The 14785-nt window shown below is 42.4% G+C and overlaps 1 protein-coding gene across 1 annotated transcript in view; it reads left to right on the forward strand.

Annotated features, from left to right (window-relative positions):
• UBR3 (ubiquitin protein ligase E3 component n-recognin 3 (putative)) overlaps nucleotides 1–14785 on the forward strand; it is a 132347-nt gene that overhangs the window by 72231 nt on the left and 45331 nt on the right. Inside the window, exons 25-27 of the mRNA XM_018554562.1 lie at nucleotides 5608–5696; nucleotides 11549–11698; nucleotides 13010–13143. Of these exons, the coding sequence (XP_018410064.1) occupies nucleotides 5608–5696; nucleotides 11549–11698; nucleotides 13010–13143 (373 nt within the window). The remainder of the gene's footprint in view (nucleotides 1–5607; nucleotides 5697–11548; nucleotides 11699–13009; nucleotides 13144–14785) is intronic.

Genomic DNA, 14785 nt, shown 5'->3' on the forward strand with positions numbered 1-14785 from the left:
AAGATAAGAACCAAGAGGGCTCTTAAGGTGCCCATACACCTTGCGATTATTACGATATTGGTGGGAAATCCCGAGATCGTACGATAATCGCACTGTGTATGGAAGGCGTGCGACCGTTTCTACTGTACGGTCGCACGTCTTTTGTCTTACGAGCAGGCTGGAAAACCCGCCGAGAATTGTACGATTGTCGGCGGGTTTGTGGCCTGCTCGTAAGACAAATGCCGAACGGGCCGGTGTGCGCAAGCGCACAGTGCCTGTTCAGCATTGCAGTCATCGGAGGCCCGCCCCTGAGCAGGGCGGGCCTTCGATGATCGCAAGTACGATCTGGGGCCAAGATGGGCAGATCGTACAAGCTTTTAATTAGCTTACAACCATCGCAAGATAGAAGTCTTGCGATGGTTGTAAGCTGTATGGGCACCTTTTAGAGAGAAAACAGGAAGGGTGCGCAGGACACAGGACAACTCTGAATTTCTGATGAGGTCAACAGGTTCTTTTGTTGTGTGTTTTTGTTTTTGTTTTGTTTTTTCCATTTATCAAGCATATAATGAAACGCTTCCAGTGGAATATTCACCAGACCAAAAGTGAGCGAATTAGAGACACTCAATGTTAGGGTTTACATACACTTTAATACATGTGTTGTACCGTACACTGCCATGCATCCAGATTTAGCAGCGATTTAACACTTTGTAATGTGCTGTATGATCTCTGTATGATGTGGTGAAGATTGGTGCAGTGGTCTAACAGAGAGGGTTCTGCTGGGACTGTGGACCACATTACTGTGTTTCCTAGGTTTATATTTAGAACGGTTCAGCACATTTTATTGCTGTGCCTTAGCTTGCAGGGTGGCCAGTATCACAAGGTGAATGCCACTTCCCCTAACTGACTTTCCACACAAACGCTTTGTTTGCCTGGCGTGTATCTTTGGAGGGTCCAATACACTGAAAAAGAGGTACTCCTAGATATTAAATAGCGGATACCTTCAAGGGCTTTGTGATCGTTAGATTTCGGAAGGGCATGTGTAAATCAAAATGCTGGAAACGTAATCATGTCCTCAATGGCCTTTTTAAAGGTTGGTTCAGACAGCCCCTGCAGTTTGGTGTTGGCTCTGTGGTTTGGCAGGTCATGTGGCATGTTTACAAATCGCAGTAGCCATTGACTTCTCTGAATGAATAAGAATTCACATTGCCATTGTCATGCAGCTCACACTGTGCTGCCTTCATTTCTTTTCTTGGATTTCAAGATAAGTTTTCTGGTTAATGAAGATCGAACAGCCTATAAGAGCTCAATGATGACCCATTTGTGGCGGCTTCAACCTGACGACAAAGACAAAAGGTGGCATTACCCACATGATGCGCTGTTGCCATAGAAACTGAGATAGAGCACTCGAGGAAAAGGCTGGGAAGCTTGCAATGTTTTTCAGCCTCGGTGTCTCGTCCCCGTGAGCCATCACGGAAAATTACTGAGCTGCACTGAATCTGTCACAGTTTGTTTATGTCCTCTTATTAAGGATCTCTATTTACAGTCAGGCTCGCTTAAGTTGAAGCATATCGGAGAGGGAGGCAAATGCATGCACAAGAGTTCTGTGCCATACGGACTCTACCCAAGATACAATTGCTGAAAATTTTTCATTTAAATTCTGCACAGTCGGACCTGCAGGGCTGGGGGGAGGGACGGCGATCTTTCAGAGTCTTCAGAAATAATTATTATGTTGGCTGCACAATGAACCTTTTCTGTAGCAGATATTGGCTCGCAAGCAGTAAAACTCGAGATTGCCCCTGGCGTACTTTGACGATGAAATGGAGGGGAGGAGGGGTCTCTTACGTAAATGCAAAGGCTAGAGGGGCCATGCAATTTGTTTTTCATTGGCGTTGGGTTTTTTCTAGTTTTTTTTTCCCCCCCATTTTTAGCTGTCGAAACATGATTATGTCAAGTTAGGACAAAAGTCAAACTTATACGTATTGCACACAAATCCATAGGCACGTTTACACAGCAGACGTATGCATACCATCTTTACCTCAGCTATTGTACAGTACATGCACAGTGACAGCGGACACAGATGAACTTCAGGATAACCAAATATTGTCTAAATATAAGAGGCACGTGTATTCTTACTGGAATCTTGGTGTGCTCTGTGTATTTTCTCCAGATCTGTGGATCAATAATCCAGTGTTAAAATGTGCAGAAGTTTCCTGATATAAAGACCAGTCACTGCTGCGCTCTCCACTTGTGCAGGGTGACTGGTCTTGTATCTGCACACCTTACCCTTCAGAATTGCATCTTTATTGACGCTCTTGCAGCATAAAGAAATATTGCGCAGTTCTGAAGCCTAATGTGCGAGGGCAACATACTGTATGCTTTATTTGATGTGGCACCATCCGCCAGTTGTCGCAGCACCATCCGCCAGTTGTCGCAGCACCATCCGCCAGTTGTCGCAGCACCATCCGCCAGTTGTTGCAGCACCATCCACCAGTTGTCCACCCCCCTCCCCGTAGTTTTCTGTCTAGAGGGTGGACTTTCTGGTTCCCTAGTACCACAGCTGCGCTCTGCGAAGGCTAAATCCAGCACAGTGATGCGTTTGAAAAGGCATTTAATGCACACAAAGTGGATTTCTATTTTTTGTGGTTATCGTGGTGGAAATTATAATTTTGTGCCCATTGGTCCATTCTAGGAGCCTGAGCCCAAGTGTAAATGCCAATCAATGAAACAGCTAGATTCAGACAGGAAACGGCAGGTACAGCACTGTGGGCCAATCAGGGGCAAAGGGAAAGAGTGGGGATGCTCCACCCTTGTGCTGTTAGCAGACTGCTGGTGGGTCAGTGACCAAGTTGTGTTGCTTCAAGCGAAAGTCCAGAATCCCAGATAAAGCCATCTTTTTGAAGTTGTACTCTGCGTTGATATGCATCTAAATTTTGCAAGTCCCCTGGAGCTCCATATCATTTTCTTTAAATGAGCCCCCTATGATTTATTGCAGCCACCTGATAATGCCTTTGCTGTCCTGAAGGTTGGCGCATCCTTCTGCTTTATATCATAAGGTTTACAGGCTTCTAGAATAGGCTGTTACAGTGGCACTTGTGGCATCTTCTATAAGTGTATATTTGCAAAAAAAATGCAGTACTGCTCTGCTATAACTACATATTTGCATTTAAAGCTCCTGAAAGTACAAACAAAAATGCTAAAAATGCACTCTCCTCTTAATTTCCTGTTTGGAGCTGACAGCGCATTTTGTTTTGTGGATTGATTGTGGGCTGAAATGTATATAAAACGGTGTCAGCCCTGCCCATTTGTCATTTCCTAACTACTGAATCCCTCCTCGTCTCCACAACATAGTGAGTAATTGTTCTATAGTTCAAGAAAAAACTGGAAGGGCTGATTAAGCTTCCTGAGATAACACAGGAAGTGTGAATGAGATCAACAAGTATTTTTTGCACCCATCAAGCAGATATAAAAATATATTTGGTATATTTAACAGATAAAAAGAAGCAAACAAGAGAAGTTCATTGTTAGGGCTGTGCCTTCTGACTGCATCAAGGGAAGGTCATGTCATCGCACTCTGCTTGGTAGATTTCCGCCCACTTCCAGAGCTAGTTAGAAGTCTTCTCTGTATGGTTTCCATGCTCCTTCTAAATCGTGCTGCCCTTGCGAAAGATTTTACTTGCAGCATCATTTACTGGTCAGCTTGAAAATGCCAGAAGAAGAAGCATCAATCGTAGCATGGTCCATAACATTAAAAAGATCCATGCATTTAATTACAAATGGGGGGTGAAGTTCCAATTTATGGTCCATTCACCTAACTATTCATTTTAATTAATCTTGAATGGACTGTCTATGTAACACAATGCAGCCAAAAACAGACTTTAATTTTTTTTACAGAATGCACCACAACACACAGTATGTGGGCTGTGTGGTGTATTGCAGCATGGATTGCTTGTTCCATAGTGTATGAGTGTGTTGAGTGCACTTCAGCCCAGTACACTTGCTGTTGTAACAGTATGGGTATGTTGCACTTTACTGTATTAGTGTGTTGGGGTGTCATTCAGAATGAATGGCACTTCAACTCAGTATGCCCTTTATGGTAGTACATGTTTTACCACAATGCATAGATCTAGGGATGCACTGATACCGATACTAGTAGCTGGCTCCTGGCTGATTGGCCAAGAAGCCGGTTCCCTGGCCAATCAACATCGAGGTAGCCGAACAGTGGGCTCCATGCTGATTGGCTGGAATGCTGACTTCCCGGCCAATCAGCATCGAGCCAGCTGTTCAGCCGAATCATTGCTGATTTTCCGGGAAGCCGGCTTGATGCTGATTCGTTGGGTAGCCGGCTTTCCAGCCAATCAGGGAGGCAGGACAATCCTCGCCGCCTGGCTTCCTGATTGGCTCGAGAAACCAGCTCGATGCTGGTAGGCTGGGAAGCCAGTTTCCCGGCCAATCACAATCAAGCTGGCAAAACAACCAGATTCCTGGGCAATCAGGAAGCTGGGCAGCATGTCATTACCCAATGCCCGGCTTCCTGATTTCCCGGGGAGCTGGCTCCAAGCACCGGTATCAGTGAGTACCAAAAGCAAAGTATTGGTACTTGTACTCAATACCGAAAAACGGTATTGGTGCGTTTTTTTTTTTTCCTGAATACACCCTCAGCAAAAAAATAAGTGATCAAGCTGGTTATATAGTTCATTCTACATTACATTTGTCATGTTCTTCCAAAGAGAAAAAAAAATGTAAGATCACTGACCATGGGTGTGCTGTCTGGCTGGGGCAGGTGGGTTACACCACTGGCTAAATAGAATTACAGCTCTCGAGTGCGAAGAAGGTTCCCACATACTGTATGCGTTGTCGGCGTTATATATAAAATACCTATAATAATAATGCATTCCAACTGCGTATTTAACAGTTAGCCTGACATTTAGCAGATGAATCAAGCCATAGGCTAAATGAAACAATTTGGATATTTTTTTAAGCTTGGGCCTTTTTAAAACATCCAGTGGAATGGCTTTTTATTTCTTCTGAAACAGCACTAAGTAATACTGCCCTCAGTATTGCATCGGTCTGCTAAATTGTTGATTTATATAGCGATCATAATGGTATATGTATATTACAAGGATGTATTTATTTTCAGCTAGTCTTTGCAGCATAAATCTAATTAATGTATATGCTAACTCATCTGGGCATAGTGTAATTTTCCCCAGACCTTTATAAGATATCCCTTATTAATACACAACATTTTATTTATAGCTATAAAATGAAATTATGTCGTATTTGATCTTATTTTTATGATTGCAGTCTTTTCATTGTTGTAGCAAATCATTCATAATTTTGATGATGCTTTGATGATATGCATTGTGTTTGATAGCCTTTAATTAGGAACCTTTTAATTATTCACTTTTTCAGAATTAAGGGGCACTGCATGGGCCCCATGCTATGTTTGGGCCTGGTTGCACTTGTACTTCTAATTTCTTTATGAAATAAAATGATTTATTGCTGTGGTTAATCTGACTTATTCTATAAAAATGTCCCTTTTATGCTAAGAATTGTTGTACAGATCAACTTTAATTTTAAAAAACAAAAAACAGTGGAATAGTTAAACTAGTTTATGTTCCTTTGTAACAGGCGCCAGAAGGCCAGAGAGAGACAACAGAAGCTATTGGCTGAATTTGCTTCAAGGCAGAAAAGCTTCATGGAGACAGCAATGGATGTGGGTAAGTACTGAGCCAGTCACCGTTCATTTTCCAGCATTTAACAGGCACGCTACATGTTGAGGGGGATCTGCTGCAAAGCAAAATACCAGCTTGAGAAGCCTTAGGAGGAAACTGATACTTTGACTCTCAACTCAGAATGATTAAACTAAGCACATCAGTTAGTCCAGGTACCCACACCCAGTGGTGCTGCACAACCTTTCAAAAGCTGAGCTCATGATATTTCCTCCCGCCCGTGCACCTTCTCCCAACTTTTCCGTAGAGATTGACACACAACTATCCACCCCTCCCCCCATGCCAAGGTCCTAGGTGTCATCCTTGACTCTGACCTCACTTTTCTTCCCCACATCCAATCACTATCCAAATCCTGCCGCCTTCACCTTCGCAACATCTCCAAAATATGCCCCTTCCTCACCAGTGAAACCACAAAACTACTCATCCACTCGTTACCTCTTGTCTTGACTATTGCAACTCCCTCCTCATTGGCTTACCTCTACACATGCTATACCGTCTTCAGTCTATCATGAATGCAGCTGCTAGACTCATCCACCTGACCAACCGCTCAGTGTCTGCCAATCCCTGCACTGGCTTCCATCCTCCACTCCCCCCTCTGCCAATCCCTGCACTGGCTTCCATCCTCCACTCCCCCCTCTGCCAATCCCTGCACTGGCTTCCATCCTCCACTCCCCCCTCTGCCAATCCCTGCACTGGCTTCCAATAGCCCAAAGGATAAAATTCAAAATATTAACAATGACTTACAAAGCCGTCCACAATTCTGCCCCCGGCTATATCTCAATCCTTGTCTCAAAGTATCACCCTGACCGTCCCCTCCGCTCTTCCAAAGACCTCCCTGCTTTCCAGCTCCCTCGTCAACTCCTCCGATGCTCGCCTCCAGGACTTCTCTAGAGTATCTCCCATCCTCTGGAACTCTTTACCCCAACCTGTCTGTCTATCTCCCACTCTGACTGCCTTTAGGCGATCCCTAAAGATTCATCTCTTCAGGGAAGCCTATCCCACCTCAACCAAACCACTCAACCATCACATTCTCAAACAATTCATCCCCACACAGCTACCTTCTCATGTATCACTTCCCCCTCCCTTTTAGACTGTAAGCCCCCAGGGGCAGGGCCCTCCATACCATCTTGTCTTGAATTGTATTGTGATTGTAATGTCTTCCTTATATTGTAAAGCGCTGCGCAAACTGTTGGCACTATATAATCCTGTTTAATAATAATACAGTATCCCAGGGACCCCAATTGTCCTCACTCCTGCCTCCCGTCTGGCACTTGGTTATTAAGAATGATGGATGCACTCACTTGACCAATAGTGAGGAACACGAGGTAGTGGGCCACATTTTTTAACTCATGGTGTGCTTTGGTTACTGCTTTCTTAATATATTCATGTTATGCTTCTCAATTAGAATTAGTAGCACTATACTATAATTTTTTTGGTTCCTTTCTCTGAAATTCCATAGTGGACGCTGTCAGTAGAATTTAACCAACAGTTGGTACTCAACAAAGCAAAATCTGGTCAGCTCAGGATGTAGACCTGAAAACAATCCACTATCCAGGTGGCTTCTACTGAAACTAGATTAATTGCAGCAGATTTTCAGTAAGGATTTTAATTGCTCCGTCTGGTTTACAGTTTGCTACCAGAAGAAATGGAGCAAAATCATATGCAATATATGTCCATGAAAATCTGACACTGTAGGAATGAGCACAGGCTTTAGTATATTTTCTGAAAATACGCAATTTCCCCTTCGGTTGAAAGTCATGTCCATCCATCACTCCTTTGGCAGTATACCATACTGTGCAGTCAGAATATACAGTGGATTTGTGCTGTAATGAGTATGCATTACATAACATTTGCAATTCTGGTCATAGCAGTAAATTGCCAAATCATATTTCCCAAATTGTTATGTCCTTAGCAAATGTCACTTTATTATCAATGCCATCATTTGTGTCTACACTGGCAAATATCGCTGTAGAAATATAAGAGGAATGTATGTGTTCAGGCTCCTCCCAAGTCAAAGCTGTTTCTCTACAGAAAACTCCGTTATTCAGCAGATTTGCTGTAGGGAACAAGATATGTGCCCATTTTTTAAAGGAGGTGACACAAATTCCCGAACACTTGTCATTTATGGAAACCAGTTAGAAAAATAAATTAGTTTTTACTGGTCTTTTGAGGATACTCTTGCTGGGCCCTGGCAAGATATATTAGTGTGCTAATAGCTCCTTTGATGCTGGGGGAATATCTTGACATAAACTGTTTTGCAAAGGAAAATTGAGCCTGTGGGCATATTGTGTAACTGTAGTCAGCAGGGTAAGCCCCCTTCTAACAAGCCATGTGTCCTCCGTGACGTCTGAGCACTTTGCTGAATACAAATCTGTATCAGTTAGTAGTAATTTGTTTTGTTTTTCTCCGGGGATATATATTAAGGGGATTTGCTTAATGTTATTTTTATCAAACTGTCATAATATTTTTATAACCTTGAAAAATACATTGTACCGTCTTTGCTCCATAGATATGCAGACTCTTCTTGCTGATCCTCTTTCTTCAAGGCTACATGGGTCTGCTGCTAATGTTGCTCTCTGCTCCTAGGGTCTGTCTCCTCTTTGGAGTTTTGCATTCGCTCAGTTGAGTGTGGCTGGATCCTTTTGTCCTTTTGGCTACGGTTTTTACCACAGTCATGCAAGACTTTAAGGCCCAAAATGCCCAGTTATTTGCTGACTCTTAGACTTTAGACTCTCGGGTCCCCGATTCAAGCTTACCGGTCTAGGCGTTACCCAACTCTCTGCTTTTGTGTGAGAGTATTGGGGCTGATGGTAGCCTATTTTGAAGCAGTTTCATTTACCCAGTTTCACTCCATATCTCTACATTTTAACATTCTGTCGTTGTCTGACAAGTCAGTTAGGTCCCTAAACATAGAGAACCAGGTTGTCCCTGGCTTGTGGCTCAGGAATCTGATTCTGCAATCAGGGAGGTCTTTGCAACTGATGTTGCCTGTTTGGGCATTGGAGGAATCTCATCTCCCAATCAGCATTGTAGAACTACGGGCGATTTGGCTGTCTCTGCAGCAATGGACTGTAGGAAGGTCATCCGATCTGGACATAAAAATAGCCTTACAGTAAAGCATACATAAGTGAGCTGCGTAAAAACAAATGACCTGTCTTCTGCATGTAATGAGCCTGGCCCCAAATACTCCATATTGAGTGTAAAATGGCATTAAGATAATGCAGAACTGTAAGATATCCCAGACTGCCTCATCCATAGACTGTGCAATGCCAGATATCATACTCCTGCTCCCAGCCCTGTCTGCAGCTATCCCTGATACATTTCAAGCAATCAGCTAAAGACACAGTTGAACCTAATTGGCTTCCAGTCCTTCCCCTCCCTAGCTGTGTTGTATATTTGCAAAAGCCTAATACCAGGTTAGATTTAGTTTTTTTTAAATACAGGTAGTAACTTATTAATTAATACAGAGCTATATTAATATTTTTTTAACTTCGTCTTTAAAGTGGATCTTTACCCCCTTTGACTAAAAATCACATCAACATACAGCTCTGCTTGCTGAAATGAAATCATCTTACATTCATTAGCTAAACATATTTTTATTTTACTTACAATTATTGTTTTTCCCACTTCCGGATCCTCTTTGGCACAAATGATATAATTGTGCCCAAGCATTGCATCCTGGGAAGGTTACATCAGTAGAGCATTGCTGGGAAATCTCATCTGTAATCTCATGAGATCTCAGGGAAAGGCATTTTCCTTCCCTGAGAAGATGTATATGGTTACATGTCCTTGTTACATGTGCCAGAGTTCCAGGAAGTAAAGGGAGATATATTAATCTTCCCTTAGTTAAAATGGCCACTGTGAGAAGACTGTGAAAGAAAAGAAACATAAGGTATGCAAAGAATACAAAGCCGGCAATTATCTAGAAGTATGTGTTTGTAGATTGTCATTACTAAACATTTCTAAAGGTGTATTTGTTGTCATTTTGAAGATATGGGTAAAGGTCCGCTTTAACGTAGAGAGTTCGGTGAAAACCTACAAGGCTCTATTTTGCTTCCTAAGGGAGAACTTTTGCAGTGCAATTGGCTAGGAGAACTGAAGTGTGTTCTTCCTGCACTTGCTGTATATACACACACATTTTAGGTGATGGGCAGTTGATTCCATATGTTAAATCAAAAATCAAATTCACCAGTTTTTCGGTATCGAGTACCGATATTGTTTTCCCGGTACTCGCCGATACCGATACTGGAAGTCCCATTAAGGAAACCAGGCAGTGTGTATTGACTCGCCACCTGGCTTCTTGATTAGCCGGGAAACCAGACGGCGTGTAAAGACTCTGCACCCGGCTTCCCAATTAACTGGTAGGCGGTCTCCATGCTTCTCGTCACTAGGTGATTGGTCAGGAAGCTGGCCAATCAGGAAGCCGGGCACCATGTAATGACGCGGTGCCTGGCTTTCTGATTGGCCGGGAAGCCGGCTTCATGTTCCCTCGTCATCTCGTGAGCAGGAAGCCGGGCACTGTGTAATGACGCGGCGCCCGGCTTCCTGATTGGCACGACACGAGATGATGAGGGAGCATGAAGCCGGCTTCCTGGCCAATGAGAAAGCCGGGCGCCGCGTCATCAAACGACGCCCGGCTTCCTGATTGGCCAGCTTTCTGACCAACCAGGAAGACCGGCAAGCGGGTTACTACAAATGACGAAGGGAGCATGGACCAGGTTTCGTGGCCAATCAGGAAGCTGGGCAGCGTATAATAACTCACTGTCCGGCTTCCTGATACCAGAAGCTCAAGTATCGGGCTAGGTTTCGGAGCATTTGGGCGAGTACGAGTACTCGCCCAAATTCTCGGCATCGGTACCGATACTAGTATCAATATCGGTGCATCCCTAGTCATTACTAAACATTTCTAAAGGTGTGTTTGTTGTTATTTTAAAGATATGGGTAAAGGTTCACTTTAAAGGTGTTACTTTAGTAAGCACAAAGTTATATAAGTAATCTTGAACAAATATTTTCCAATATTAACATAATGCACTCAATGTACCTTTTTAAAAAAAAACAAACAACAACCTCATTGCCTTAGCCTTAAATTGCTATATATTCCGCATGCAAATCGCTCCTCTAGTTACACATTGCAAGGAAATTTTCCTAGCGGTCACACTACTCTTTCTTTAACAATATGATTTCCTTCCTCCCTGTTCTGTATTCATTGTTTTTTTCCACACAACCACCACCAATATGGAAAGTTATATTTATATCATAAGAAGAAGTGGGTGAAAAATAGCCAGCCACATGAGATATTGCTGAATGAGGCTTGAAATAACCCAGAATTCATCTAAACACTGATCTCTTCTATCGGGGGTTAGAGGTGTTATCAGGAGATAATGCAGAGCTCAGAAACCTGCGTCACAGGGTAGTCACCCTGGTGTGACAAAACCTTACTTCTAATGCAGTCTGTGCAAAGAACAGATTTTACTTCACCATTTTTATTTTTGTTTCCATTTCTTTTGACAGGCTAACCACGCACCTCAGTATGTTACTGCTGCTAAGGTCAATAACAGTCATTAGCATTCATCTACTTTTGTCTAATTTTTTTTCTTCTCATCTTCAGCCCAGTGTAGCGAATAAAATTATTTTATTAAAGAGAACTTCACAAGATTCAGTAATAAATATGTGAAGTGAAATTCTGCTAACCTGTGTTTTTTTTCTGAATATGTTCTTTAAAGGGTATAACTCGTACTCATTCAAGTTGTGGCCCTGTGGCAGGATATTGAAAAAAAAATGATGTAGTTGTAAAATAATTTACACTGATCCTTCTTTTCTTTTTTTTTTTTTCTATACAGAATCACCGGAAAGTGATGTTGCCATGGAGATAGCTGCATCAGAGCAGCAAGTTTCTGAGCCATCATATGATTGTGTTATATGTGGGCAGAGTGGCCCATCTACAGAGGACCGCCCAATTGGCTTAGTGGTGTTGTTGCAGGCATCATCTGGTAAGTTTCCTGTTACAATACAGTTAAAAACAATGATTAAGTGCTGTCTTTCACTTTCCGTAGTTAAAACAATTGGGAAAATATTTAAAGTCAACCAAATATGGGACAATTTTCATTAAGAATGCTTAGTCACAAACATGAATAGATAGGTAACAGTTTCAGATTTTTAGACTAGACGATATCTAAAGGGGTATAGTGCAGAAAAATGATTTTCCAGCTTATTTCTGCCTGTTGATTTTAATAGTGTTCTCCTTGCTGGATAATGATCTAAAATCGAAAACTGATATTGGGTCCGCCTACTAACTGAAAAAGTAAATAAGGAGACCACCACCGAGAGAACATTTTTGCTTGAAGGACTGATCTCACATAGCTGACACATCCAGACAAAAGTGGTTAATAAAGGTATGGTTACAATCAATGTTGTTCCTGCCTCCTAAGAAGGGATGGAAAGCATTGTGTAGGGGTAAGGAGGGGTTTTTTGGTTTTTTTTTAAACTCTTTTATGTCCCTTTACTTTATGTCCCTTTTAAGCCTCGTTCACACCAGATGCAGTGCGTTCCGGCCCGATTCTGGCCAGAACCCACTGCCTCGCATAGCGGCTGGCTCACTTTGTACACATGTTCATCCATTGAACGCAATCTTTTTTAAGCTGCCAGTCACGGCAGACGCACGTCTTCATGTTGCGAGCATTTTCACGCACTCAAAAATGTGCAAAACGTGCACACAAAAAAGCTAGCTGAACGCACGCTTACAAACACACAAAAAAGATGACACCTAGGTGTGAACAGGGCCTTAGACTAAGGAGAAGCAATACACTGATGAGATTATTCCTCTGCATACTTTGCTCTCCTCCTCTCAGCATGTTCCCTGTCATCACATACGCCCTGCACCAGAGCCTGACTGGCATCCTCCCTCTCCCAATCTGAGTGCTGCTCTACAAGACATTGCAGTGGGTTGCTATCGGGATACCAAAGCATTTACAGCAGCTGCGTTTAATAATCTAAAACTGAGCTCATTTAGTTCTTCTTACTTTTTTCCACATGGAAATAGGCTTTTAAATAGTTCTGAGGGAGGGAATTTTCACAAATTGACTGAGTCTACGTGCCCACCCTTTAGCTTTGGCAAAGTATGCTTAACCTGACTGCAAGGGATCATGGGAAATTGTCTAAGATGTGAATTGATAAGTGGATTTATGGGACTTTATATCTTGGTTGTTTCTTTCCAATGTAACCTAAACTGTTCACGGATAGTTTTTATTTATTGCCCCTTTTAAGTTTCACTTTTATGTTTTATTTTTGTCATATGCTTAAAGTTTTGGGACATCGGCGTAAAGCGTCTGAGCCAAAGAAGCTTCCAACAAGTGAAGAGGAACAGATATACCAGGAGGGGACATGCGCTGCAGTACATGATGTCCGCCTTACAGTGTTACAGCGGCATTTCAAGGATGTAAGTGCTAAACAGTCTTGTCACAGGAGTCGTGAGCTCCATGTCTTATTAGCAGAGCCAACCATCATGTGTGATTTGTAGCCTACTTTAAACCAGTGTGGATGTTTCAAATAGATGGTATCCAGTTTTAATATGAATTAATTAGCTTTGCAGCTTTCCAAGTAATGAATGATAATGAAGACTTTGAACTTTGCACCAGTCATCATTCAAATGTATATGTGTTGTATTAAGCAATAGGACTGGCAGTGTGCCAGTGGTGGTACATTGAAGGAAGGGCCTTTTTAAACAAGACAACACTGGACTTCCCGGATGATTTTTAGTACTGTGCATGTGACAGTTGGAGCCTCTGGTCCTGTGTCTGCAGAACCTTGTACAGTCACGAGGGGTATACCATCTGGAATATAAGTTTAGCATTTTCCTGTGTACTTCCCAAGGAATTGATGAGTAACAGGGACGTGGCAGAATCCCTTTTTAAGAAGCAGACATCAGTGTCTGTAAAGGCTCACAAAGTGGCAGAATGTGCTATTTGCCTCTCTACTATATGCAGTGCCTCATGCCTCTCTGTTACACACAGGACATCTTGCCTGTCTGATACATTTGTATTAGAAGCAGTGCCTTGTATCTTTCTTTTACACACAACACGCCTCTCAGACTTTGATGTGTGTTAAACTGTTCATACATGTTAAGAAGTGTTTACCCAGTCTCCTAAAGTTAGGTTGAATGGTGCTAAAATGAAAACATCTTTCATTTGAGAGCAAGGTGTAGTTGGTAATAGAGATATATATGTATGTAAATCTATACTTTTTTAAGCACTTGCTGACCGGGGTGTTTACACCCCCTTCCTGTCCAGGCCATTTTTCAGTATTCAGCGCTGCGGTACTTTGATTGTCATGCAACGCTGTACTGAAATTAATTTTATACCATTTTTTGGGGACAGATAGAGCTTTTTTTTGGTGGTATTTAATCACCACTGGGGTTTTTTTTTTTTAATGTAACAAAAAAAGTACCTAATATTAAAAAAAAAATGGTTTTCCCTTTATTTTAGAAAACAATTATTTTTTACCCAATTTTTTGGTAAAATATAAAAGGCAGGGTCACGTCGGGTAAATAGACACCAAACATGTCAAGCCTTAAAATTGCGCGCGCTCGCGAAATCGCAAAAAAACACCATCGCCAAAATTTGCCATAGACGACGCTTTAAAAGATTTTACCGCTCATCAGTTTAGTGTTATCAGTAATTGAGGGCCCTAGAATTATTGCTCTCATTGCGGCGTTCGCGGCGATATGTAACACGTGCAGCATAATTGGAGCAAGCGCCGTTTTTGTGTGTAGGCGCATGTAACACATTTTTGCACATCTATGTGGGAGTGGGGGACTTTAAAATCATTTTGTGGGGGTTTTTTTTGTTTTGTGTGTGTAAATTTGTATGTGATAACAAATTACAGTTACAGGTCCCCTTTATGGAGACATCAGGGGTCTCCAAGACCCCTAATGTCACCTAGGGACCCCCAGAGAAGCTGATGAAGCACAGATCTGCTTCATCAGCTTCTCTCCGGTTTCTGTACCGGAGAGTGACAGAGGAATGCGGAAGTGATGTAATATACATCACTTCCTGCATTCAGAGACCGGGAGGAGAGTGGAG

The sequence above is a fragment of the Nanorana parkeri genome, unplaced genomic scaffold, assembly GCF_000935625.1.
Source record: "Nanorana parkeri isolate BGI_ZX_2015 unplaced genomic scaffold, ASM93562v1 scaffold165, whole genome shotgun sequence".
In the NCBI taxonomy this organism is placed as follows: Eukaryota; Metazoa; Chordata; class Amphibia; order Anura; family Dicroglossidae; genus Nanorana; species Nanorana parkeri.